The following is a 21,070-nucleotide window of genomic DNA, read 5'->3' as shown; positions in this document are numbered from 1 at the left end:
AAAAAAAAAAAAAAAGAAGAAAAAAAAAAAGGCAAAACCAACTAGCCAAACAACAACCCCCTCTCCGTGAGAACATTTAACCCCAGGGCCTTTTCGTACCGGAGAGCTTTCTTCCTTTTGGTTTAGTTATGTGTCAGAAAGAAGAGATCAAGTCACTTATCACTAGTACGGAACACAGGGGAAATTAGCCATGCTAAAATATATGCTAATAAAGGAACTCAAATTTTTCCAAGAGAGCACTGCAGGAAACAAAATTTGCAAAGAATTGACTTACAAACAGGAAGCCGCCTTCCACCCCTCAGCCTTCAAAAGGTTTTCAGCCACATGCCTGGGAATATTAAAGACATCATTGCTCAACATTTGTTGACAGATTCTGAGCTTCACCAAATTTAGTTGTTACCAATGTTAATTCAATGTGAAAGACAAGGCAGTAATGCATGCAGTGCTCCCATTATGTATATCAATCTTTAATATTCAATTTGAGTTCCTAATTGCCTCACTATCAATGTTCCAACCCACAGCAAATCCCTCCATGCCTCTGTAATTCGCTATTTGCCCGAGAAGGCTCTGCTTTTACAAACCTTCCGAAGTAAGAGCTACCATATGCAGCAAAAGATACTCTGCAAAGATCTCCAGTGCCCTTTGCCATTAAAGTAAGTCTAACAGTGCTTTAAAAATCTTTCTAAATTTGGCTTCTGCGGAAGTATAGAGGAGTACATTATTCATGATATTCTTGGATATTTATTCATTATAATGGATGTGAACTGTATTATGTACATGTCCATAAGTTTTCCATCGTATGCTTATGGTCAAATGAACTCTTATTTTGAAAAATAAAAAACTGAAATGAATTTTTTTCTGTGATCAATTTAAAACGTAGTATCTTGCGTGGACACTGCCAGAGGACTAAATCTCACGGCAGCGGGTAAAGAGACTAGATCATCTAACAGGCATTTTCCAGCTCTAACTTCTGTGATTAATAATTTACAATCCACTGAATATTTTTTTTAATTATTCCTGTACAGTGAGAAAAATCCTCTCTGGAATATGATCCATTTCTTTAGCTCAAAGTGAAATTATTTTAGAGACTTGTATCCCCTGCCAAAAACAAAACAAAAAACCCTAGGCATGTAAGGCACATTTGCCTCAAGAAAGTATCAGTTTCTTCTACTATGCCCATTAAAATCATTACATACTCGTATGTAATCGCTCTAATTACAATATTGAGAAACAATTTATGCTTACTTACAAAAAAATTAATCTATTAATTTAAAATATTATCTTAAGTTCCGGAAAAGAGAATCAGTAGCAAACACCATCATCTGTGAGTGACCACCTTACGTATATATTTTGAGTGCTTTTGTCCCTACACGTGTTCAAATATTTTAAAGCGGTTACATTTAGATGAGTCGCGAGCAAGTCTGACCCACTCCTCCTCGGCGGTGATAGGGAGCGGTAAGGCCAGGAGGACGAGTCCCTGCGCGGCAGCCTGCTCTGCAGTCAGGCAAGCTGGTCTAGCAGAGAGCTAAACAGCTTGGCCTATGTGACTGGCTGCTAATTGGCCTCGAGGAAAGCCAGACTGCAAAATGAGACTCTCTACAAATTGTAAGGCTGGAGAATATTTATTTACCTCAGTTGCATATTAGGAGCCGTTTCCAACAATAGAYGTGTTTTTTATTACTCCTTAAAACTATTTTTAAATGGCTATAACCCTCTTAAAAAGTCTCCCAGGGATATGAGAAATTAAGCTAGAATAAGCATGACAAGGATATAAACTAGGCAATTTTATCAGGCTCTAAATCAGCATTACCATTTCAACCATGTATTTATTCTTGTCTCAGCTGCTAAGACAATAACAACTACACCTAGCATAAAAATGACTTTGAATATCAGCAATCAGAGATGATTAAGCATGATATCGCAGATTTAAACACAGTGAAACCTCCATGAAATTGCTCTGTGCAAAATGAAGAGAGGAAACACACCTGTATTACACTTTGATTCGAGTGTGGCAAATTACTTTGTCAATCACTTCAGTTAATTTACTTCTGTGCTATACACAATGGAAAGATCGATACTGATGAGAAACTCATTTGCAGTATGTTCACATTGGCAAATCTGTGTGAACTCCACACTGTATGTGAGCCTCCTACACTAGCCAGTGTATGAATAAAATTATTTGAGTAAGAAATTACAATATTTGATTGCTAGAGCAAACAAAGTAGTACACTCCAGAACTCTATTTTGAAAACATTTATCCCTTCAAGATTCACTTACGATATTTGTAGCTTTTTGTTATTATTTATAAATAACAATATTGACTTTCCTGCTTCTTAGCAAACTTCTGTTTTGCTTTAGCGCCAAGGCTCACGCTTGGTTCCTGTCTAGAACTTCTTGCTAGTTCGCAACTGCTGACACCGCTCTGTTACGGTACGGCTGCACACGAGCTCCCGCAGGGAGCAGGCTGCGGGCAACACACCGCTCGCACACAACAGCCGGCGAGTGCCCAAAGTGCTACTGTGGAGCCGTGGAAGTTCTCGGCTTTCATTGGTCTTTTTTAAATCATGGCAGTACTTACTGGAGGGAAAACGATATAGAATTACACAGACTTTGAAGAAAATCTGAAACAAAACTGACTTTGGCCTAAATTGGGACTTCCAAAGGTGGCAGCATCCCCTTCCAAACAACACTGACAAGGACGTTTGCAGAGAGGCAGATACCCAACCCCTGGAAACCTCCCGCGGGGTCAAGGTGCTGGAGCATTGCAGTGCAACTGGCAGGCAGGTTCCTAAAAGTCACCGAGATACTTAACTGTAATGGGGAAATCTGCCTCCCGTTATACAGCTTAGAAGACCTTAAGTAGTCCAAGCTGCACTCAATTTCCCACGAAGGGCCTGACATAAAGCACTATCGAGCAGTTGCAACTCTGCTAAAACCTATGTGACCCCRGGCTGCTCATGTCCTGTGGGAGCATGATGTCAGCTCTTCCCATACTTCAGGAACCGGAGCATTTCCTGTCCATCTTCTCCATAGTCATCAATGGAAATACATAATTTGTTGCTGGCATCGATCCTTCTTCCGAGCCCTCTCTTCGCCATTTTCCATTCAAGTCGCCTGCGCTAGCATCCTCCCCAGCAACAACACTCCCTCCCCTCCAGCACCTGCAGTCACCAGCATGTATCACTAGCTGCTTTTTACTGTCACTTTAAAAGCCTCCCTACCCCTATCACCTTGTCTAGCCGTAGCTCGACTCTGGCCCCTGCCCCTTTTCCAAGGCGCTCCTACAGCTCCTCCTGTCCCCTTCTGTTTCTGCCATCAGAACCTTCTCCCGTTCAAGTCTCTCTACTCTTTTTTCATGTCACCTCAAGTTCTTGCCTTAGGACTCCTGTTCGAAGCCAGGCTGGACTCCACTCTGGCCTTCACCTCCGCTTCTGCTCTCTGCTACTTTCCCTCTGCTCAGATCTCTCCACTTGACCCTTTCTACTTGCTCTGAATTTCAGCTTTTGTCTTCAGATCTCTCCTCCTAGGAATTCATTTTCCTATTCAGATTCCTTCTCCTCATTAAAATCAGTCGAGGAAACCAGCTGCTTCTTCCACTGCTTTGCAATGTGAAGATTACCGGGCCTTGCACCCGCTGCGAAGGAAGGGAGCAGTCCCTTCCCAGCAGACCGCTGGCACGGAGCGGCCGGGGGGAGGACGCCCTTCCTCCCTGTGAGTCACGGATGTATTTCTAAACAACGCAAGCATGTTTCAGGCCAATGCACTCCCACTACAAGAAAAGTGATTTGGGATAAAATCCCACTTGGAAACAAAATTGTGCTCTCTTGTAGAGGTGAGTAACATTGAACACTGCTGATGTTCAACACATATCATCATTTTAAGATTTTTTAGTGAAGAAGCATTGTAACTTCCTGCCATTTTGCCAGCCCAAATCTCCATTAACACTACACTTGGCACCTGTGCCAGTTGTTTAGCATCACTGTCTCAGTGCCATGCTTTCCAAAACAGCCAGCCACAAAGTCTCCATCTGAATTTGTACACACCACAGGTCCATCTTTGCATCAGAATGCTATCATTGCCTTGTATGGTTTATTCAATAACTACTAAAACAGTGACACTTCCGTCAGATTCTGTTATTTTACAGAACTGCAAGGTATACASTGGCTTGGTATCTAGCCTCTTCATCAAGGCCATAATTTTCAATCCCAAGCAAAAAGCCTGCACAGTTGCCTCTTCCAAGATATAACACTCTTTCCATCAGGTGGATGCTACAGCCAGGTGAGCATCACAATGTTCAGACTTAGGTCCCACCCCAGACCCTCTCTGTCACAAGAAATTCTTGCATAGTGTGGAGTCACTGTAGAAGAAAATCCTGCACAGTACAGAAGACATCGTTTCATTTGCAACTCCTCTGCAGCTTTCCCAATCCAGCTGTGGACAACAGAAGCATGCTAGTCCCATTAGTTCTCCACTCTTGGGTCTCCGTTCCAGGCGTGCACAGAGAGACAGTAAGTAGGGTGTTACCAGAAGTACTGGCACAAAGGTCTGTAATGACCAATATGTCTTTGTGCAAAAGGAAAGGTGTTTATGAAACTTTAACAGGCAAAGAGATACAGAAGGGACAAGTCTGTGGGAAGTAGGGAAAAACAGATGAGTAAATCCCACTAAAAATAGCCAACATTTGARAGTCTCATTACTTCATGTTTACCTGTCTTGTTTCAACGACTCTGACACGGAGATCCCGTCAGCTCTTGTTTCTCAGAAAGGAATATGAGACTATGACAGATCATAGTCACAAAGAATTGTTCAGTTAAAAAGAGAATCAAGTATCCTTACCCTTGTTCTGTCCTCAATTTCATAGATGCGAAGCTGCATGGGAACATTAAAGCTATGCAGGATATTTCCACCAAACACCAGAGAATCTACTGGAGTATAAACCGCATGTATCCACCCTAGAGAGGGAAAGCAAAGAACTGAGAATGCCTCGTGCTGTGTAGGATTACAGACCAATTTATAAGCAAATTTTCACAACCCCATGAACCCCATTCCGTGGGGTATGAGAGAGGATAAAGCAGTGAAAGGTTAAAATGGTGTGCTCATAGCCACTCTTTAAGACTGTAGCGATAGCAGAAGAAAGGCATCTTATGATGTACAATCTTACAGCCCTCTGTAAATTGGGTTCTTCTATTTATCCACAGAACAGTTACAGTGTTTACTGAGAACAAGCAAGCTTGTGACTCAACCACATCCATGACTAAGAAGTAAATTCAGTCTCCTCAATATACTTGGCTCTCAGATGCATCTTCTGGCACCTGCAGTAGGGTTGCRAATCATGTTGTCAGTGATGGTGGGCTAGGGCTGTGGAACTGGACTGAGTCACATCAAACTTATTTCACACCAACACCAGAGCACACATCTTCAGACGTCAACAATTTCAGGTTATTACCAGCCCTCCCTCAGAGGTGAAAGTTTTGTATCCTATTATCAACTTCCTGAGGCAACTGAAAATCTTTTCACTCTAAGTCCCAAGTTAAGGGATTTAACATTTCTGCTACTCAAGCTGATGAGACTGTTCTGACCCTATCTTGCAGGGGACTGATTTCATTTCACAGGCTCCAAAGCGAGGGAAGAATTTTCTATCACAGCGAAAATCCAGACGTAGCAATTCAGGCAGCCACGAACCAGCTCTTCTGCTTCTGCATTGTTTGCCTGGTATGTCAGCAGCTGAAGCACCGGCTACGCAAGACTGTAGCCTCTGATCTCTGCAGTGAAAAAGGAATTGATCCTGCTAATGATCTGGGACCCACGGAGACCTGACACTTTTTTCTTTTTTTTTTTTGCCTTTTTAATGAAAAGCATTACAATTTAAAAACCAGCAGACAGCAAAGCAACATAGGGGGCGGTCAATTTTCTCCCGACTGCGCACTCCTTTCCATTAAAGTCGTGGAGGCTTTCCTTCACTTCCAGATCAGTGAGGGAGCAGGAAAATGCCATTCAGCCTAAAGGGCCCTCCAGCGAGCCGCCACGAAAGCCCTCCTCCGCAACCATCTTTAAACCTCAAAGACCTGCAAAGTTATGCCCGAGAAGTCCTTGAGCCACAGCAGATGGCAGAACGAGGGCTTTAATTCAAGGGCATATTGGTAGGAGAGAGGAAGGAAAGAAAATCCATATTAGAATTTTCTCTCTAGAAACACAAGTTCATCGCTCTGGATACATTCTTCTTAATCTATAAGTCTAATTCCACAGGACAAATGTGATGCAGGGAAGAATGCAGGTGCCCTGTGGCCCTGGCAGCTCTGGGTATTGCTTTATCTTTCCCACTCTAGTTAGCATAATTTCAGTTACAGAGTTGCTCACAATAATTCAGCACATTTATTACTTCCAAATCAAGACCAACCAACTGTAGAGGATCTTTTTTCCCCATAAAGGTATTGTGGTGACTACACACGTCAATACTATAAAATCTCTTCGCAGTTTAAGTAGTTCACCACCTCGCATGAAGTACATCCGTCTGTACTAGTAGGAATCTACTGGAAAAATAAATGATCTTCCCGAACCTAGTCTTTGGGAAGGGAAAAGGTCTAAGGCCAAGGAATTTGGGGCTATTCCTTCTACCAGTTAATCAAAGATTTATGTGATTTAGGGGAAAGAGTGGAAACCACATGCTAAAGTAAATCTGTTGCTGGGTCCCCAAAGCTGACTTACCGGATAGGTGGGGAAACTCAGGGTCAACTTGTGTGATAATTAAGTTTAATTATCAATTTTATAGCTGAACAGACTGATGCTCAAAAAGGTGGTGTGATCTGTCAATGGGACAACAGAGCAGTGGCAGAAGACAGGTCAGAAACAGCCAGTTACCAGCAAAACATTAAGGAGTCCTAACCACTAATCCACACTCCTGTTCTCAGCACGGATCAGCCAATATACTGGAGCTGACAGTTGCAACAAGATATTTTAATGGAATGATCAACATCTTTCTAAAACACAATCTGTTACCAAAGATTTACAACTCAAGTGAAAAGAGCAACTGAGCTGAAACCTGTCTTTCTAGCGCTATATGAAAGGTGGAAAGGAGATATGTTTGGTTCCTTCATTTTATAAGAAATAAAACAAAAATCCATTAATGTAGTTGTTCCTTAAGTGTATTTTTTTTTAAATAACCACACAATAGCCTCCTCCTAACAAATTATGTTACCTCAGTGAAAAATCCATATTACAGTTCCACTGATCTCATTATTTCTTGCTCTTTGGGTTTCAGCCTCATCACACCTTCCCTGACCCCTCAGTTCTGGCCCAATTAGATGCCAGGGGTCTTTGTGTTAATAATCTCTAGACTTACTAGGCAGTAGTCCCAAAATGATTGAGAAAAACTTCAAAGGATCTATCACTGGCCTAAGACTACGTTCCACAGCAAATGGTGACCCCGACACCACAAATCCTTAACAGAAAGATTAATGAACAGGAAGACAATTTCAATCCTGTCACTGCTGAAGAGCTGGTAAAGATGTAAACTGAAAGTCTTTCCCAAAATACCTGAGATAAACTCTGCTTGTGTGGGTAATATATTTAAGTTCCTACTTATGTTTATAAGCCAGGTAGCTACTCATCTTACTAACAATTAGTACTTTCAACTGACAGATGTAAACTCCTAACTTCCAAACCAACTAAGTACCAGGTCCTTCAAGACAAATATATTTCTAATAACAAGATTGGAAATACTGCTTTTACGACACAGTTCTCAATAATGAAACCCTGAAATAACAAAGCATTGAAATCCAGCAGGGTCAGTAAAAAAGACAATGAACCAGAGACCTTGCGACATGCAGGAAGACCTAACCACAAAACCCGTGGAATCACCATGTGGGATCACCCAGGGCCCCTCGCAGGACGAGRAGGGACGACTGGCCCGGCGTCCTGGTGAGAAAGCCTCCTCTGGCAAACCGTGCATCAGCTCCTCAGCACGTAGGGGACACCAACTTCCGTTGCCAGCGAGGAGATGGAAAAACCACATGCTGCCATCCTCTCTCTAGCTCTCAGCTCTCTGCTTTCTCCAATACCTAGCAGAAGCACAGCGCCACAACAGGAGGGTCTTCCTTAGCGCTTGGGCACACAGGAAGAAAAGCTCCCTACCCTGAGCCAAGGCAGAGTGTAGGAAGAACTCCGGGAGCAGCGTGGCGATGGGAAAGGCCGATGCCGGTGGGCCCCCTCCCTCTGCCGTAGGACGGCGCGGAACCAGGCACGCAGCTGAGCCCCAGGGGAGCCCTCGCTCTCCTCTCCAGCAGCTCATCTGCTCCCGCAGGCAGGATCCCSCTGGCCCAGCTGACCCGGGCTAGCCTGGCCCCTCTGCCAGTCGCAGGAGGCAGCCCGGACACCGGCGTCACCTGCTCGTAAGATAGAGTCTGGCCACACAGCTGTATAGCATTTTTCAGTCACACTGCATCCCAAAATAGTTTCAACTTGCCTGAGGAACCTAAGTGCAATATTGAAACAGCAGAAGCACAAACACAAAGAGGTGCGTTCCAGGGATATAGGACATTACAGGCAAGGTTAGAAAAGAAAAGATGGAAATAAGATAGAAAAACACAGGAAGATTGGCACAGAAGTTGCAAAGGAAAAAATCTCCTGTTCTAATAATTTAACAAGACTGTATACAGAGAAAAACTGAGAGGCCAGTACCAGAGAAGCAGAAGTAGGAGGAAAGGAAGTTGTAGAGAGACAAGCAGAAAGCAGGAAACACTTTCCACAAGGGTAATATATTGCAGAAACGAGCTCAGAGAGCACATCAGCTTGGATGATACATTCAGTTCATTCCCGCAGCTTAGATAAAGCACGACTAAGAAACAAACTGAGGAGGATGAACGTTCATGGTGACCATTTGCAACAAGAACACCAACCTTCAAGCTTCCCACCTACGAAGGGTTTTTAAACGGAAGAGAGATCTGAAGGGGAGAGAAGTGCACATACACAAYGAGAGACAAGTGTTTGTCTCACTTTCAGCTACGCAACTGGCTTTCGCTGGATGGAACAACAGGTCTGCTGACATGTATGGTCACATCCCTCTCTGCTGGACAGACTGTCCCGACTGCTCATGTACATGGAAAACTTCCAGCTGTCACGGCAAAAACCTGCTATGCAACCTCCAATAGAGGCACCTCTGAAGTGAGTGTAATCAGTTCTCTGCTCAGTGGCTGCATCCTGCTATTTACATGAATCCCGGTGCTACTGCACAACCCTGCATGTTTCATGGGTTAGTGCCAGATAGGAGGTAATATTTCTCCCCTAGGTATAGCAACACAGAACAAAACACCACAAGTTTCATTGTATCCTTAACTCTTAAAAAAAAAAAAACAAACCCACCACCACTAAAGCAATATCAGAATAAAGGGATTAAGAACCAAAAAAGATCAAGATCCAGGGAATAAGTTATTGTTCATTTTTGGTTGAAAGACAAATTAAAGCACCTGCTAAACATTATCTGAAGCTACAATTAAACTGCGCAGATGAGAGACATGCACACTGTGTGGCTTCAGGGACTGGTACCCTCTTCCTCGCAAGTCACCAGTTTCAAACGAGCCTCTGTCGACAGCAGTACTATTTGATCACTGTTTGGTGAGGCCAAATACAATCTGCAGCAGACACCACTGAACAGTCACCAGCCGTCTAAGGAGGAGGCTAGCGACCGAGTGAACGTGCAAGCGGCCTGTCCTTCCTTCGCAGACCGGTCCGAAAGCCCATGGCTGGAGCAGACTCAGCGCAGGGAGCAGTTGCTGYGCGGCCGCGGTGCAGCTGGGAGCAGGCTACGTCAGCGCAGGCGCCAGCCAGCCCGCAAACAGTCAGCTGTATGGAGAAGAGCGAGCTCCGGGCGTGCAGCCACTGCAGGAGCTCTGTTCATAACCCTTGTTCCAAGAGAGCCGTCCACTTTGGTTTTTCCAGAGTCGATCTATTTATTTCAGTTCTTGGTGATCAATAAGAATTTTTTCTTTCCCCAAACAATCCTACTTTACGAAGCCAAGCCAACATGGAGCAGAAATTGTATTCACGATGTTCAGAAATACCCTCAGCTGATTTACAGTAAAGAATTATTCCACTGCTCCTAAGATGCACTTGAATATTTAGATGTTAGCATCACAAGTAAATCAAGAAGGTAAAATTAACAGTAACAAAAGCTTTTCTGAACAGTTAAAAGAAAGATATAATCTCATTATCCTCTGGAATTTTATAAAACAAGTACAATTAAATATTGCAGACTTGTTAGAAGATTTCAGGGGCCTGCAAATTCCGACTGTATCATCAACGATGCAGTCATCCATCTGAGAATAATAAAAAAGAATATTAACTTACAAGGCTATGGGGCAGACTACAAACTCCAAGCCAAAACTGTGGCGAACCTGTGTCCACTAGTAACTGAACAGGTGTTTTGCTTTATGATATAGAAGGCATACACATTTTCCTGTAACTCTACAGCAACTTGTGGTGGAAAAGATTAAATATATACATCTCAAAAATAAAAATCAAAATAAATGACTAAGGAGATAATCCTACAGTTGGCACTRACAGCAAACGAGACATGATTTCTCTCATTTCAAAAGAAGAGTTATTCTGTCATAATAGTGTCAACGACTGAATATATCAAGGATACATCAAGTTTACATTTTAAAAGTAAAAAATGATTAATAATAATTTTGTCCCCAGTAATACAAATAATATGGCAACTCTCAGTCTTACATCATTAAGCTATTTTCAGCAAAGCAAGCAAACCAACCACTATTAACATACTGCCCTCAAAGACCATCAACAGACCTTGGATCTCCTAATGAATATTATCTGAGCCTTCAGAACTTTCAGATGAGGTACTGAGGTGCAAAGAAGTAACCCAATTCATCAAAAATCAAAAAGGAGACAGTTCATCTGCTTGGAATTAAAAACTAAAGCCAAGAGCAGACAGAGCAGTCAGGTACAGCACGAGCACACAGGCTGGTGCCAATAGCTCGGAAAGGGACCCAGCCACTATTCAGGGGTCCAATGTCAGACGTACCAGACCTGTCCTGTATGTAATTCACAGCTGTGAAACGACCTGAGCATATGCAGAAAGCTCTGCACTGCATTTAGAGTGAGACCTGAGCTGCTGCACGCGTGACAGCAGAATCCTCTGCACGCAGGCATCGGCTGCTCCTAGGGTCACCTACCCGAGTAAATCAGCTCAGAATTTATCCCTCATCTCTTTTCCTCCACACTGGCACCTTTACATACGAACCACCTTGGTTTTTGTTTACAGTATAAAACTCCAACCAGCAAAATTTGGCAAAAATTACCCCCCTAAACTATTCTCCTCTCCTTGGGGGATCATGTGTAGCTGCACGTTTCTTTCAGGATCCTCATTTGATCGGAATTAAGTAGAGCACCGTAGAGGAACAGAACTAAAGCTGTCACCTTCTATCTGAAAGCAGACACTCAAGGCAAAAATTCTCCTCTCTGATCCTCTCCACTGGTCTTCATCACTTGGTCCCTAAAGGTTCCACGCATGGCGCTTCCATTAATGCCAGTGGAAACTCCTGAAGTGGGAAAAGCAAACAGCAACCAAAAATAGCCAGGCAGCTTTGCAGCCCTAGCGCAACTCCCCGCAAAACATTCTCCCAGTCAGATTTTAATAGCCTGTCATTCCCCTATATGCTACCTTCTGGCCCCATTATATAATAATTCATCACATACTGACTGGCACAGCAGAGGTGACCTAGGACCACACACTCATAATAAGCAGAATCCTACCGATAACCACTGATACAGTATTTGAAGCGTCCTGAACCCTTCCAAATCACTGCCTAGAAACTAGCATACAACATCTCTTTTCGTCCACTTCCTTTCCCAAAAACATTCATCAGAGAAAAGTCATTATTTCTGCTTTTGACTGAAAACAAGAACTTTGGAGCACTCTCGTGTTAACATAATAATCATCGCGGAACAATGAAAACATGTTGTTAGACTGTGGCTCATTCTTCATCTCTCAAGAAATTAGAGAGATTATAATAGCATCTTTCCCTATGAAAGGCCCCAAAGTGCATTACAAAGAACATAAAAAATAAAGTAAAACAAACAGTTTACTCCTCAGTGGAGCACTGCCAGCCAGGTGAAATACAACCGCTACAGAAGGGCGCGCAGCAGCTAGCTTCTTACTCGCGCAAGACTCGTCTGAACAGGAGGCGGACAGGAATGGCAGGTCCAGTTGGCAGCAAGTTACCCTGTCTGGATTTTGATCATGGAAAAGCCTAACAAATCAGCATCACAAAAGTCTTCTACAATATCTAATGATTAAATTATTGGAAATTAAAAACGCACAGTGACTTCTTGGACCATTGCTCTATGGACCATGAAGTGGCCTGTTACTTGGCCCGTCACTGTGTGATTTGAAGAACAGACAAGAGCCRATCAAGATGGCCTGTCTACCAAGGACTTTTTTTTCCTTTTTAAAATATAGCTTGCTACGCTACCAGTTCACACACGTGACGTTTCGTCTCGTCAATGTATTTACATTAAAACTACCTATCTGGAAAGCCTACAGTGAGAACAGCTATACAGAGTCAAACCAAAAGCATATCTAGTCGTGACCCCACTGCCTCTGACAGTGACCAGCAGCAAAAGATCAGAGAAGGAGTAAAAGAAAAAGGAGATGATTAGAGTAACCCTTCCTTAGTATTAGCCTGCTCCTTTTGAAGGAGCCTGCAGTATTTGTGCAGGGCTTTCTTGGCCCAATCACACCACAAACCATAGAATCTAATCATATCCRCCGTACATGTGGCAAACTTCCTTTGAAGACAGCAAAACTGGTCTTCACAGAGAGAGAAGAAAATCCATGTCTATCCATATTCTAGCAGACAACAGTATCAGTAACTGCTTGACTTCACCTCTTTAAGGCCCATAATCATGATATTCTGACTTCACAATATTAACAGAGACAAATACTGCAAGACAAGTTTTCCACAAGAGCCTACTAGTTGGCCTGCTTCTGTGGGTCCCAATTTTGCATGTGCAAACACTCTTGAATTTTAGGCACAAGAGTCTACACCAAGCATACAAACACGCACACAAGAAAAGGTCTTTTTTTTTTTTTTTTTTAAGAGAGATCTGGCAGAAAATTGAGGGGAAAAAAGCAAACAAGCCTAACATTTCAAGCTACTGCAAGATGTGGACTGCAGAGGACAACAGGGAAGGAGGGGAGGGACCAGATCACTGTCAGAGTCCCATCATTTACAATCAAAATGACATATTCAGCAAGATTACAAGACTCAAAAGAACAAGTGGACCGACAAGGGATGAATCTTTCATTTTGCGTATGTTTAGTTTTGAACTTAGGTTTAGGTAACAGTAAAGTTTAGGAGTACACAAGAGGAACCAAGGTGGTGTTCAGAAAAATCAAGATAGGAAGGAAAGTCAATGCATAAAGCACCACTGGAAAAGTAAGTGTAAGGACAGAAGTAAAAGATGGTTTACAGAGCATAAAGATTAGATTTGCAGGTGAAGGGCAAGGRGGGAGAGAGAAAGGTTCCAGCTGTAAAAGGAGAAAAATACTTAAATTTGAAGTAAAAGGGCAAGCACTAAATATATTCAAAAGCTGGATAGCACTTTTGCATTAATTTAGTGAGCAGTATTTCAAACAGGCTGCAGGGGAGCAATCAGTGAGGAAACAAGTGGCTGCACATAAGCCAGAAACAAGTGGCTACAGTAACCCTGAGCTGTAGAAATCTGAGGGCTGATGCCCAAACACTGCCTCAGTATGTCCCTAACACAGTGATAAGAGATATCTCAATATTTTCTCCACAACCAACATCACAACGGACTCCAAACACTTCCATTCCACGCATCCTCCCCACAAGTCATCATTGGACTCGCGCACTATACAGAAGAAAGCTACAGCACAAATAATACTGGACAAGCTCCAGGTTTGATTGTAACTGATAAAATTTTGTTGTTTCTCTGCTAAGACAATAAGYGAGCACTGAGGTTACACTCTTCCTCTCCTAGATCATCACAGCTTACACCTGGAAAGAGAAGAACTCTCTCTACAAAGCATTTCCCTTCTATTTGGCAGGTGGGTCAGACAGATATGCAACAGCTGCTGTCCACTGTATTGGAGCAAGATGTGTTACCTTGGCTAAATTTCATCTGTGTCGAACACTTAACCATATGGAAGATTAAACAGTGCTTGCGATGACACAGACAGTGCAAATAYCCTAGAGTCACAGCATTCTCTACTAAGGGCTTCCTGAACAAGGACAAGTTGTCTCCAAGCCTAGGGAAACAGGAGTCAGACTTCTACAGAAAAAATCATCTGCTGACAGTGGTAGTTACTACGGCTTCCTCCCACTCTTGAACCTTCAGCTGTTTTAGCATCTTGAATCTACATCTGGCTATAAACCTCAGCATGGCACAGAATGGTAGATTTCTCAATCAACAATGCTGACATCAGTTTAGATGATTATAGTAATGGAAAAGGCCAGGTTCCTAGCTGATTTTATGACTTTAACGCAGACTTTACCAGAGCTGATCATCATTGACTCATCGGTGGGAACTGGCAAAGTGGGAGGTGAGAGCTTGTAACGGTGCATCACTTGTTTGGAGAAGTCCTAAGGGGCCATCAGGAGGACAGCTCGGCACCTGGGCAGGGCCCCAGGCACAGTATCTCTCAGAATCCCAGCCTGCTTCCCCCCGTCCCACATACTTAGGTCCTGAGGGACTCCTCAAATACTGCAAGACACACTTTGGTCTACAACAACTCACTATGCTGATAATACTTTGTTCAATCTCCCCTTGATACCACAGCTGTGAACCTGCCTCTGTCAGCGCTTTGCAGGGTTAGAACCATGGGTAGAAATTAACTGGTTTAAATTTAATCCTGAAAAGATGAAGGCAGTGTTGCAGAGGAAAATATCCCAAGGCCCTGGTGAGCGTTACAATTATGCCGTCTGTAAGAATAACTCCCATTCTTGTCCAAGCAGTTTGCAGTTTCAGAGATTTACTGGATCTACTGCTGATCCTGGATTCTCAGAGAAACCCTCCATCTCCCACAAGCCTGTGATCTTACTCCCTCATGTGCCTTGTGTACAGTCTTCTCCGCCTACGTCATCCTTACACTGGGACAGTATAATAGCATTCCTAGGACCACCCCCAAAGACGACCTGAAAACAGGAGCACAGCAGGATATTTTACAGAAAAGGTCCTTCACTGAAATTTTCACCATTCTCAGTCCAGCTGAGCACTGCCTACATCACCCTACGCTTTCTGAGGCCAGACCTATATTCAGAAGGTATTTTCTCCATGGATGACTAGAGGCTAGTTAGAGTTTATCAGGCTCAACCAATAAGGTATGGGAGGCACACYGGTTTTACAGATAAACATTACTGTAACCTAAAAATTATGAACAGTTATTAAGTACACACAAAACACACTCAAACATTAACTAATATGATACTCACAGAAACCAGAGCAAAGAGGTTAAAGGACTTGAACTGTTTTACAGGACTATGCTTAATTTGCTGACATGAAACATCTTCTAATTAGGCATTTACATACTTAAACTAATTTAGAAATATTGTCTTTTCACATAAACAAAAAATTTGCCAGGAAATTTTCTGACAAAATACGGCAGAGCAGAAACTCTGGAATCCATATGAGGTGCTTAAGGAGAAATTATTCATATATGCCTTTCAAATATGGCATGGAGCCGAAAACGGCTGAGATACTGGTTTTTCTGTACATTGGGCTTTCCTAAGAAAACAGAAACTACAGTCAAAAACACATTTGGAAGCACTTCACTTCAGGCACCATGTTGCATTTGTGCCCTGTATAAGCTCCCACAACTTGCTGTATTCCAACTGCTGAGCATGACTAAACTAACATACAGAAAGTCTTATTCGTAGGAGGCTGTTCACAGGGGAGTGAAGATAAATAAGAAGATGCAGTAACGGGATCTAAGCAAACAGCACAGGCACATTCAAACACCCAGTTCAAACAGTAACAGCACATTCTGACCTGCTTCAAGGGAAGACCTAATTCCTTTAATGGATTAACTCCTCTACCCTCACAGCCATTTTGCCTGTCACCTCACAGGCTGATTCTTACCAAATACTTACCAAATGAGAAAATTTGTGGCTTTCAGCTGACACCAGCAATGCTTCCTAGTTAGCAAGAACATTATCACTGCTTTCTTATGACCCTGCATTCCCTCTGTCTTCAGGACTAAAAAAACCACAAGCCTCAAACAGAAAACCTATCTCCACAGAGTAATTTTAGAAGCTGAAGAACAACCAACATGTCTTTCTATCAAGTAAAGAGGCTATCAATATTTATTTCCCTGGTAAGATCAACTAGAAAAAGGCAATGTACTATATCATTATAAACAAATTTATGGTCCCATAATAGAGAGAGCAAAGCCTGGTATTATCTTAAATGAAGAGTGTTACTGACTGCATGATCCTTAATCCAATTTAGGCCAAAGAAGAAGGGCTGAGGCCACCAACCCTCAAAACAGCAACTATTAGGTTGCTTTGCAAGAAGAGCCTGAATCATGCAACACAGCCACTGAAGTGGGCAGTAGAGTAAAAATGAAGTGTGGCTGGGCTACTGGAAGATGTCCAGATTCAGCACCATCTCCATCAGCAGAAGTACTGAAGAGTTATTGCAATAAAATAAAGTTGTTCCCCCAAGAACAGCCCTGAGGGAGCACAGTCATTCAGCACAGCACCTGCTCTCCCATGTATAGGAATCTCCACTGAAGTCTGTGATGGAATCAAGACCCACCTCTGGTTAGAGGCAGAGGCAAAGAAGTAGGTTATTGAACTGCAGGTGAAACCTGCCAGAAGAGGTCACTGACTTTGGTCATTGAATGTATTTAAGAACAGTTATATCGCTGAACAAGAAAAACACAAAGGTATTTTTTTCTGAGAAGGCAAAAAAACAGTAAAAAAGTCATAGCAATTCTGATGAGAAGTTCTCAACTGACAGTCCCAGAGATCCAAGTCCTCTCTGTTTTTCCCTGGTACAAAACAAGTGATCACTGCATATACTTTCTCACCAGTACATTTCTCATCACTTTGGATGGGACAATTTCTGGGAAATTAAGCCCATTCAGTCCCTAGCCTATCTTTTGCCACTGCAAATAAAGAGGCCAACAAGGGGTTTAGACATGAAGCACTGTTTTACAGACAAGAACTGTTAGACAGGAACAACAATTCCAGTGATTCCAAAAACAGCTAGTTAACAAGAGATACCTGAAGGAATGAAGAACGTATAGCCTTGTTTCAGCTCAATTCTTTGGCATCGTTCCACCCTGTCTCCCAGAAAGATATCACTTTGCTTTCCTGAGAGAACCCATTCTTCATAAAGTTCTAGATTCTGCAGAGTAGGCGGAATCAGCCAGAAGATCTAAAAATAAAACAAAGATTTAACTCTCACCAACGGTAAACAAAAATAAATAGCTGAGAAGTTCCAACAAGGTTATCATACATCAGGGAAATGAACACAGCACCAATAGTGCTTTCTGCATAAAATACGTGTTTTCCAGGTGCTGTACACAGAGGTCCACAGCAGACAGCAGCAGCAATTAGTACATATGCTTGAAGTGGCAAGATAACAGTCAGCTGTCATATCGCTTCCATGAAACATCTTATTCAAAAGACGTTTCCACAGAGTTTATTTTCAGTTGAAAATAGCGTGTTAGTATACTACAACTTCACYGGACACATAGATGAGCAATATTTGTACCACAGAGATGTTCAATCTGCTGTATTTATTTCAATGCCTACCATACCCTATCCACACTATAAATGGGAAAAGCGATCTAAAACAAGGTCCTGAATGTAGCCATATATGCTGTATATTTTAACATTTCTGTATCCTGCAATATTTCAATTCAGGTATGTGTGCATGTGCACACTTAAAGGAACTTGGAATCTCTAACGGGAAACTGAGAAGCTCTAGCTACAGAAGGAGACTTATGAGGGCACTCTGACCCAACAAGGGTACACACAGCCATGTACTCACTGCAAGACACTTCCTACACTATGCAGCAATAACAGGCGTGAAATCACCACCACCACCAAATAATACATTAGGTATTTCAAATAAATTATTTGTTTGCTTCATATAGGGGAATGGTGTTCTTCTAGTTCAGCAAACTTTACGTGCATCAACAAAGCTAACTGAAATAGACCCATCGCTGACCAGCAAAAGAAAAAAAAAATAATGAAAAGAACGAAAGCAGCCCCTCTTTCCCATAAGAGTTGCAGAGAAATAAAAATATCAAACAAGGTTCACCTACCTTCCCCCCACGGAAAACGTGATACCACACTGAAGTGCCACCAAAATCAATATGAAAATCAGTGAAGCATCCTTTCACACTCATCAAACAGTACCTGAAAACACAGTGAAGAACAAAAATGAATCAATCTGAAGCAGTATTTTTCATGTCTTAATGTGCAGAGATAACTGCATGAGTGATAGCACTTCCACCAATTAAGTTTTTGCATTTATTGTACTGCTTTTTGCCTCATGAAGTAACTATAATTAGGTTTCTGCTGGAAAATACATATCTCCAAGTTTGAGTTTGCTATTCACACATCTGGAAGGAAAGCTTTCAGAGTTAAGGAATGGAAAAATAGTAAAAGTTATGTCTTCAGAAATATTTCTTCGGCTATTGCCTACCCCCAGGGTGATCTGTTTAATGCTCTCCTTCACTGCTCGAGAGACATAACCTTCACCAAAAGTTGTACACAAATTGCTTCAAAGACCAAAGTTTTCAAAAATCCAATTTGCTTATAAATCTTCCTGAATGTTCATTACCTACTTGCCACCAATGCCATTTTTGCAAGAATTGGGGGACAGAAACCTCATTTGGCAAATTAACTCTTTTTTGTTAACATTTCTAGGCATTTCTGCATCAAAATACATAAAGGAACCAGCTGGCAGCACTGCAAAGTATCAGATCCACTATTCTTTTTAYGCCTTCTTGATTCAGGTTTTCAAAGCAGTTTAAAGTCAGCCCTGCTGGGAAGATCTACAAGAGCTCTCGTCTCGCTGCACGCATCTCCAGCCTCCAGCCACCATCTGTAACTAATGGCCGAATCACAGCCGCCCTTCTCACTCTAGGCACCTTTGCAAACGCAGGAAACACACACCACTTAACCCACTAACCTCTTTTCCTTGTTCCGGTCGCCGTTTCATGGCTTTTTTGGGGGGAGGGGGGAGGCGGTTATGGAAACAGTACCGGAAAGGGATTTGAGGGGAGGGGGGGAAAAAAAAAAAACAAGGGGAAGGAAAAGCGGTTTCATTTAACTGTGTCTCTTTCTCATCACATGCAGGTAGAGAATCTCAGCAGTATGCAGACGGCGTGCAGGAGTCCCTCCAGATGATAGGCTGGGAAGGGCCTTACCATGTGGCTGCGGACGGCTGGCAAATCAGGGCCCCCGTAGATACCGGAGAGCCGCTGCCTAGCAACCGCCTCCAGGGCCGCGGCTGACAGAACGAGACGCAGCGCTGTCACGAAGGCGGGCGGCCCGCGGGCCCCGCGCAGCTCCCGTGCCTGCCTCACCGCCGACACCGCCCCGCGCCCAGCGACGCGCCTCTGCTCTCGCCCGCGCTGCATTTTTTATTTTTATTTATTTTTATTTTTTTACCCTTCAGGAGCAGGAAGAGAGCTTCTTCTGCCCCTGGGGTATTTCAGATGCTTCAAAAATCACAGCTAGCCGAGAAGCTGTCTAGACTTCTCAGTACGCCTCGTTTCAAAATATGAGTCCTTCCCTCCCCAACACATTTTTTTTTCATTTCTTCTTTTATGTTTTCTCTACCAAGATGTTGCTGATTACAAGTCCGATAGACGTAAAGAACAATAAAAGAAGCCCAGAAAGGAAGTTTCCTTTCCTCAAGCCGGAATGCAAAAAGTCCCAGACTGAATAATTGCTAATAAAACAAAAAACAACTTGGAACGTCTTAGGTTGTAGGCAGCGTTGAGTATTAGCGGTTCATCTTGTTTTAAAGTGAAAAATCAAATCCTTACGGAATCCATTATTTTCAGTTTCCAAAAGGTCAGATGTGAAATATATCACATTAACAGAAATTTTCTAAGACAACGATACCTACCTACAATTACCCATTCGTATGAAGGTATTCTGAAAGAGCATAAGTGGCCTTGCACTAGCCAGAGTTTTATTCAATTCTTTAATAATCAATAATCTAAACTTGAAGTTGCTGATTTGTTTCTATTGAGAGAGGAAATACCAGGATTAAATTCCTCGTCAAATCCCAAGCGTTCAAAATTTATTTTTGTGCCTGAGCAAACACCAAGGCAGGGATAACCGTGAACACGCAACTCTTTTTGTTCGGTTTGTGTGCTTCCCTCTGATTTCTTGAAACTCCTCTAAACACAACCATTTCCATTGCAAGAAAGGTGGTTTTAGTGAAAGACCAACATATGGTGACTAATAAAAACCTACAAAGCATTTGGAAAGGAAAAAAAAAAAAAACAGTTTTTCTTTCCATCCACAAATGAGCCATTCCATATTTAATTTCTGCTGTCACCCTAACGGGGCTGCTTTTGTCCGGCACCAGCGGCGAGCGAGAGGCTCRGGAGCCTGCGACGCGATCCTCCGCCATGCAGCGGTCCCTCGCTGCCGGCCGCGGGCACAACGCCTTTGCATTGACCTCTACGGCTTCCTCTTCCAACGTGCACCRCAGTCACATGGGCCGCGCAGCCCCACGCCGCGGCCGGGCGCCCACACTGCTCCGGCCACGGCCGGCGGCTCCTCAGCGCTAACAGCTGCTAACCGGGGGAAGGATGCAACTTTTTTAGGCTTTTCCGTAACAAAGCAAAACGACAACAACAACAAAAAAAAMCATGCACAGCATCCATGTTGAAAGAAATCAAGCGTTTGCATGGCACCATACGCCTCTGGGGCACAGCTCTGCCCTGCGCGTGCTGGGCCGCAGCAGGCAACGCGGGTTACGGGGACCCCGACCCCACCGAGGATACGGAGAGGTGGTTGTGCCAGAGCTGAAAATACAGGCGGCCGCAAAAGAGGCCCCA

At 43.0% G+C, this 21,070-nt stretch overlaps 1 protein-coding gene across 8 annotated transcripts in view; it reads right to left on the bottom strand.

The window, feature by feature from the left end:
* Positions 1–21,070, bottom strand: part of KDM2B (lysine demethylase 2B) — a 120,674-nt gene that overhangs the window by 59,171 nt on the left and 40,433 nt on the right. For 7 of the 8 annotated variants that reach the window (XM_026058838.1, XM_026058841.1, XM_026058840.1 and 4 more), the window contains 3 exons: positions 18,311–18,404; positions 17,262–17,415; positions 4,837–4,952 (listed from right to left, as the gene is read on the bottom strand). In XM_026058838.1, coding sequence (XP_025914623.1) covers positions 4,837–4,952; positions 17,262–17,415; positions 18,311–18,404 — 364 coding nt within the window. Of the gene's footprint in view, positions 1–4,836; positions 4,953–17,261; positions 17,416–18,310; positions 18,405–19,182; positions 19,286–21,070 lie in introns of those variants that run through there. The other variant, XM_026058845.1, reaches the window with a different exon arrangement.

This window comes from Apteryx rowi, unplaced genomic scaffold (genome assembly GCF_003343035.1).
Source record: "Apteryx rowi isolate R43461 unplaced genomic scaffold, aptRow1 scaffold_15, whole genome shotgun sequence".
Taxonomy (NCBI): Eukaryota; Metazoa; Chordata; class Aves; order Apterygiformes; family Apterygidae; genus Apteryx; species Apteryx rowi.
The sequence above is the reverse complement of the archived record's forward strand: the minus strand, read 5'-3'. Positions and strand labels throughout refer to the sequence as shown.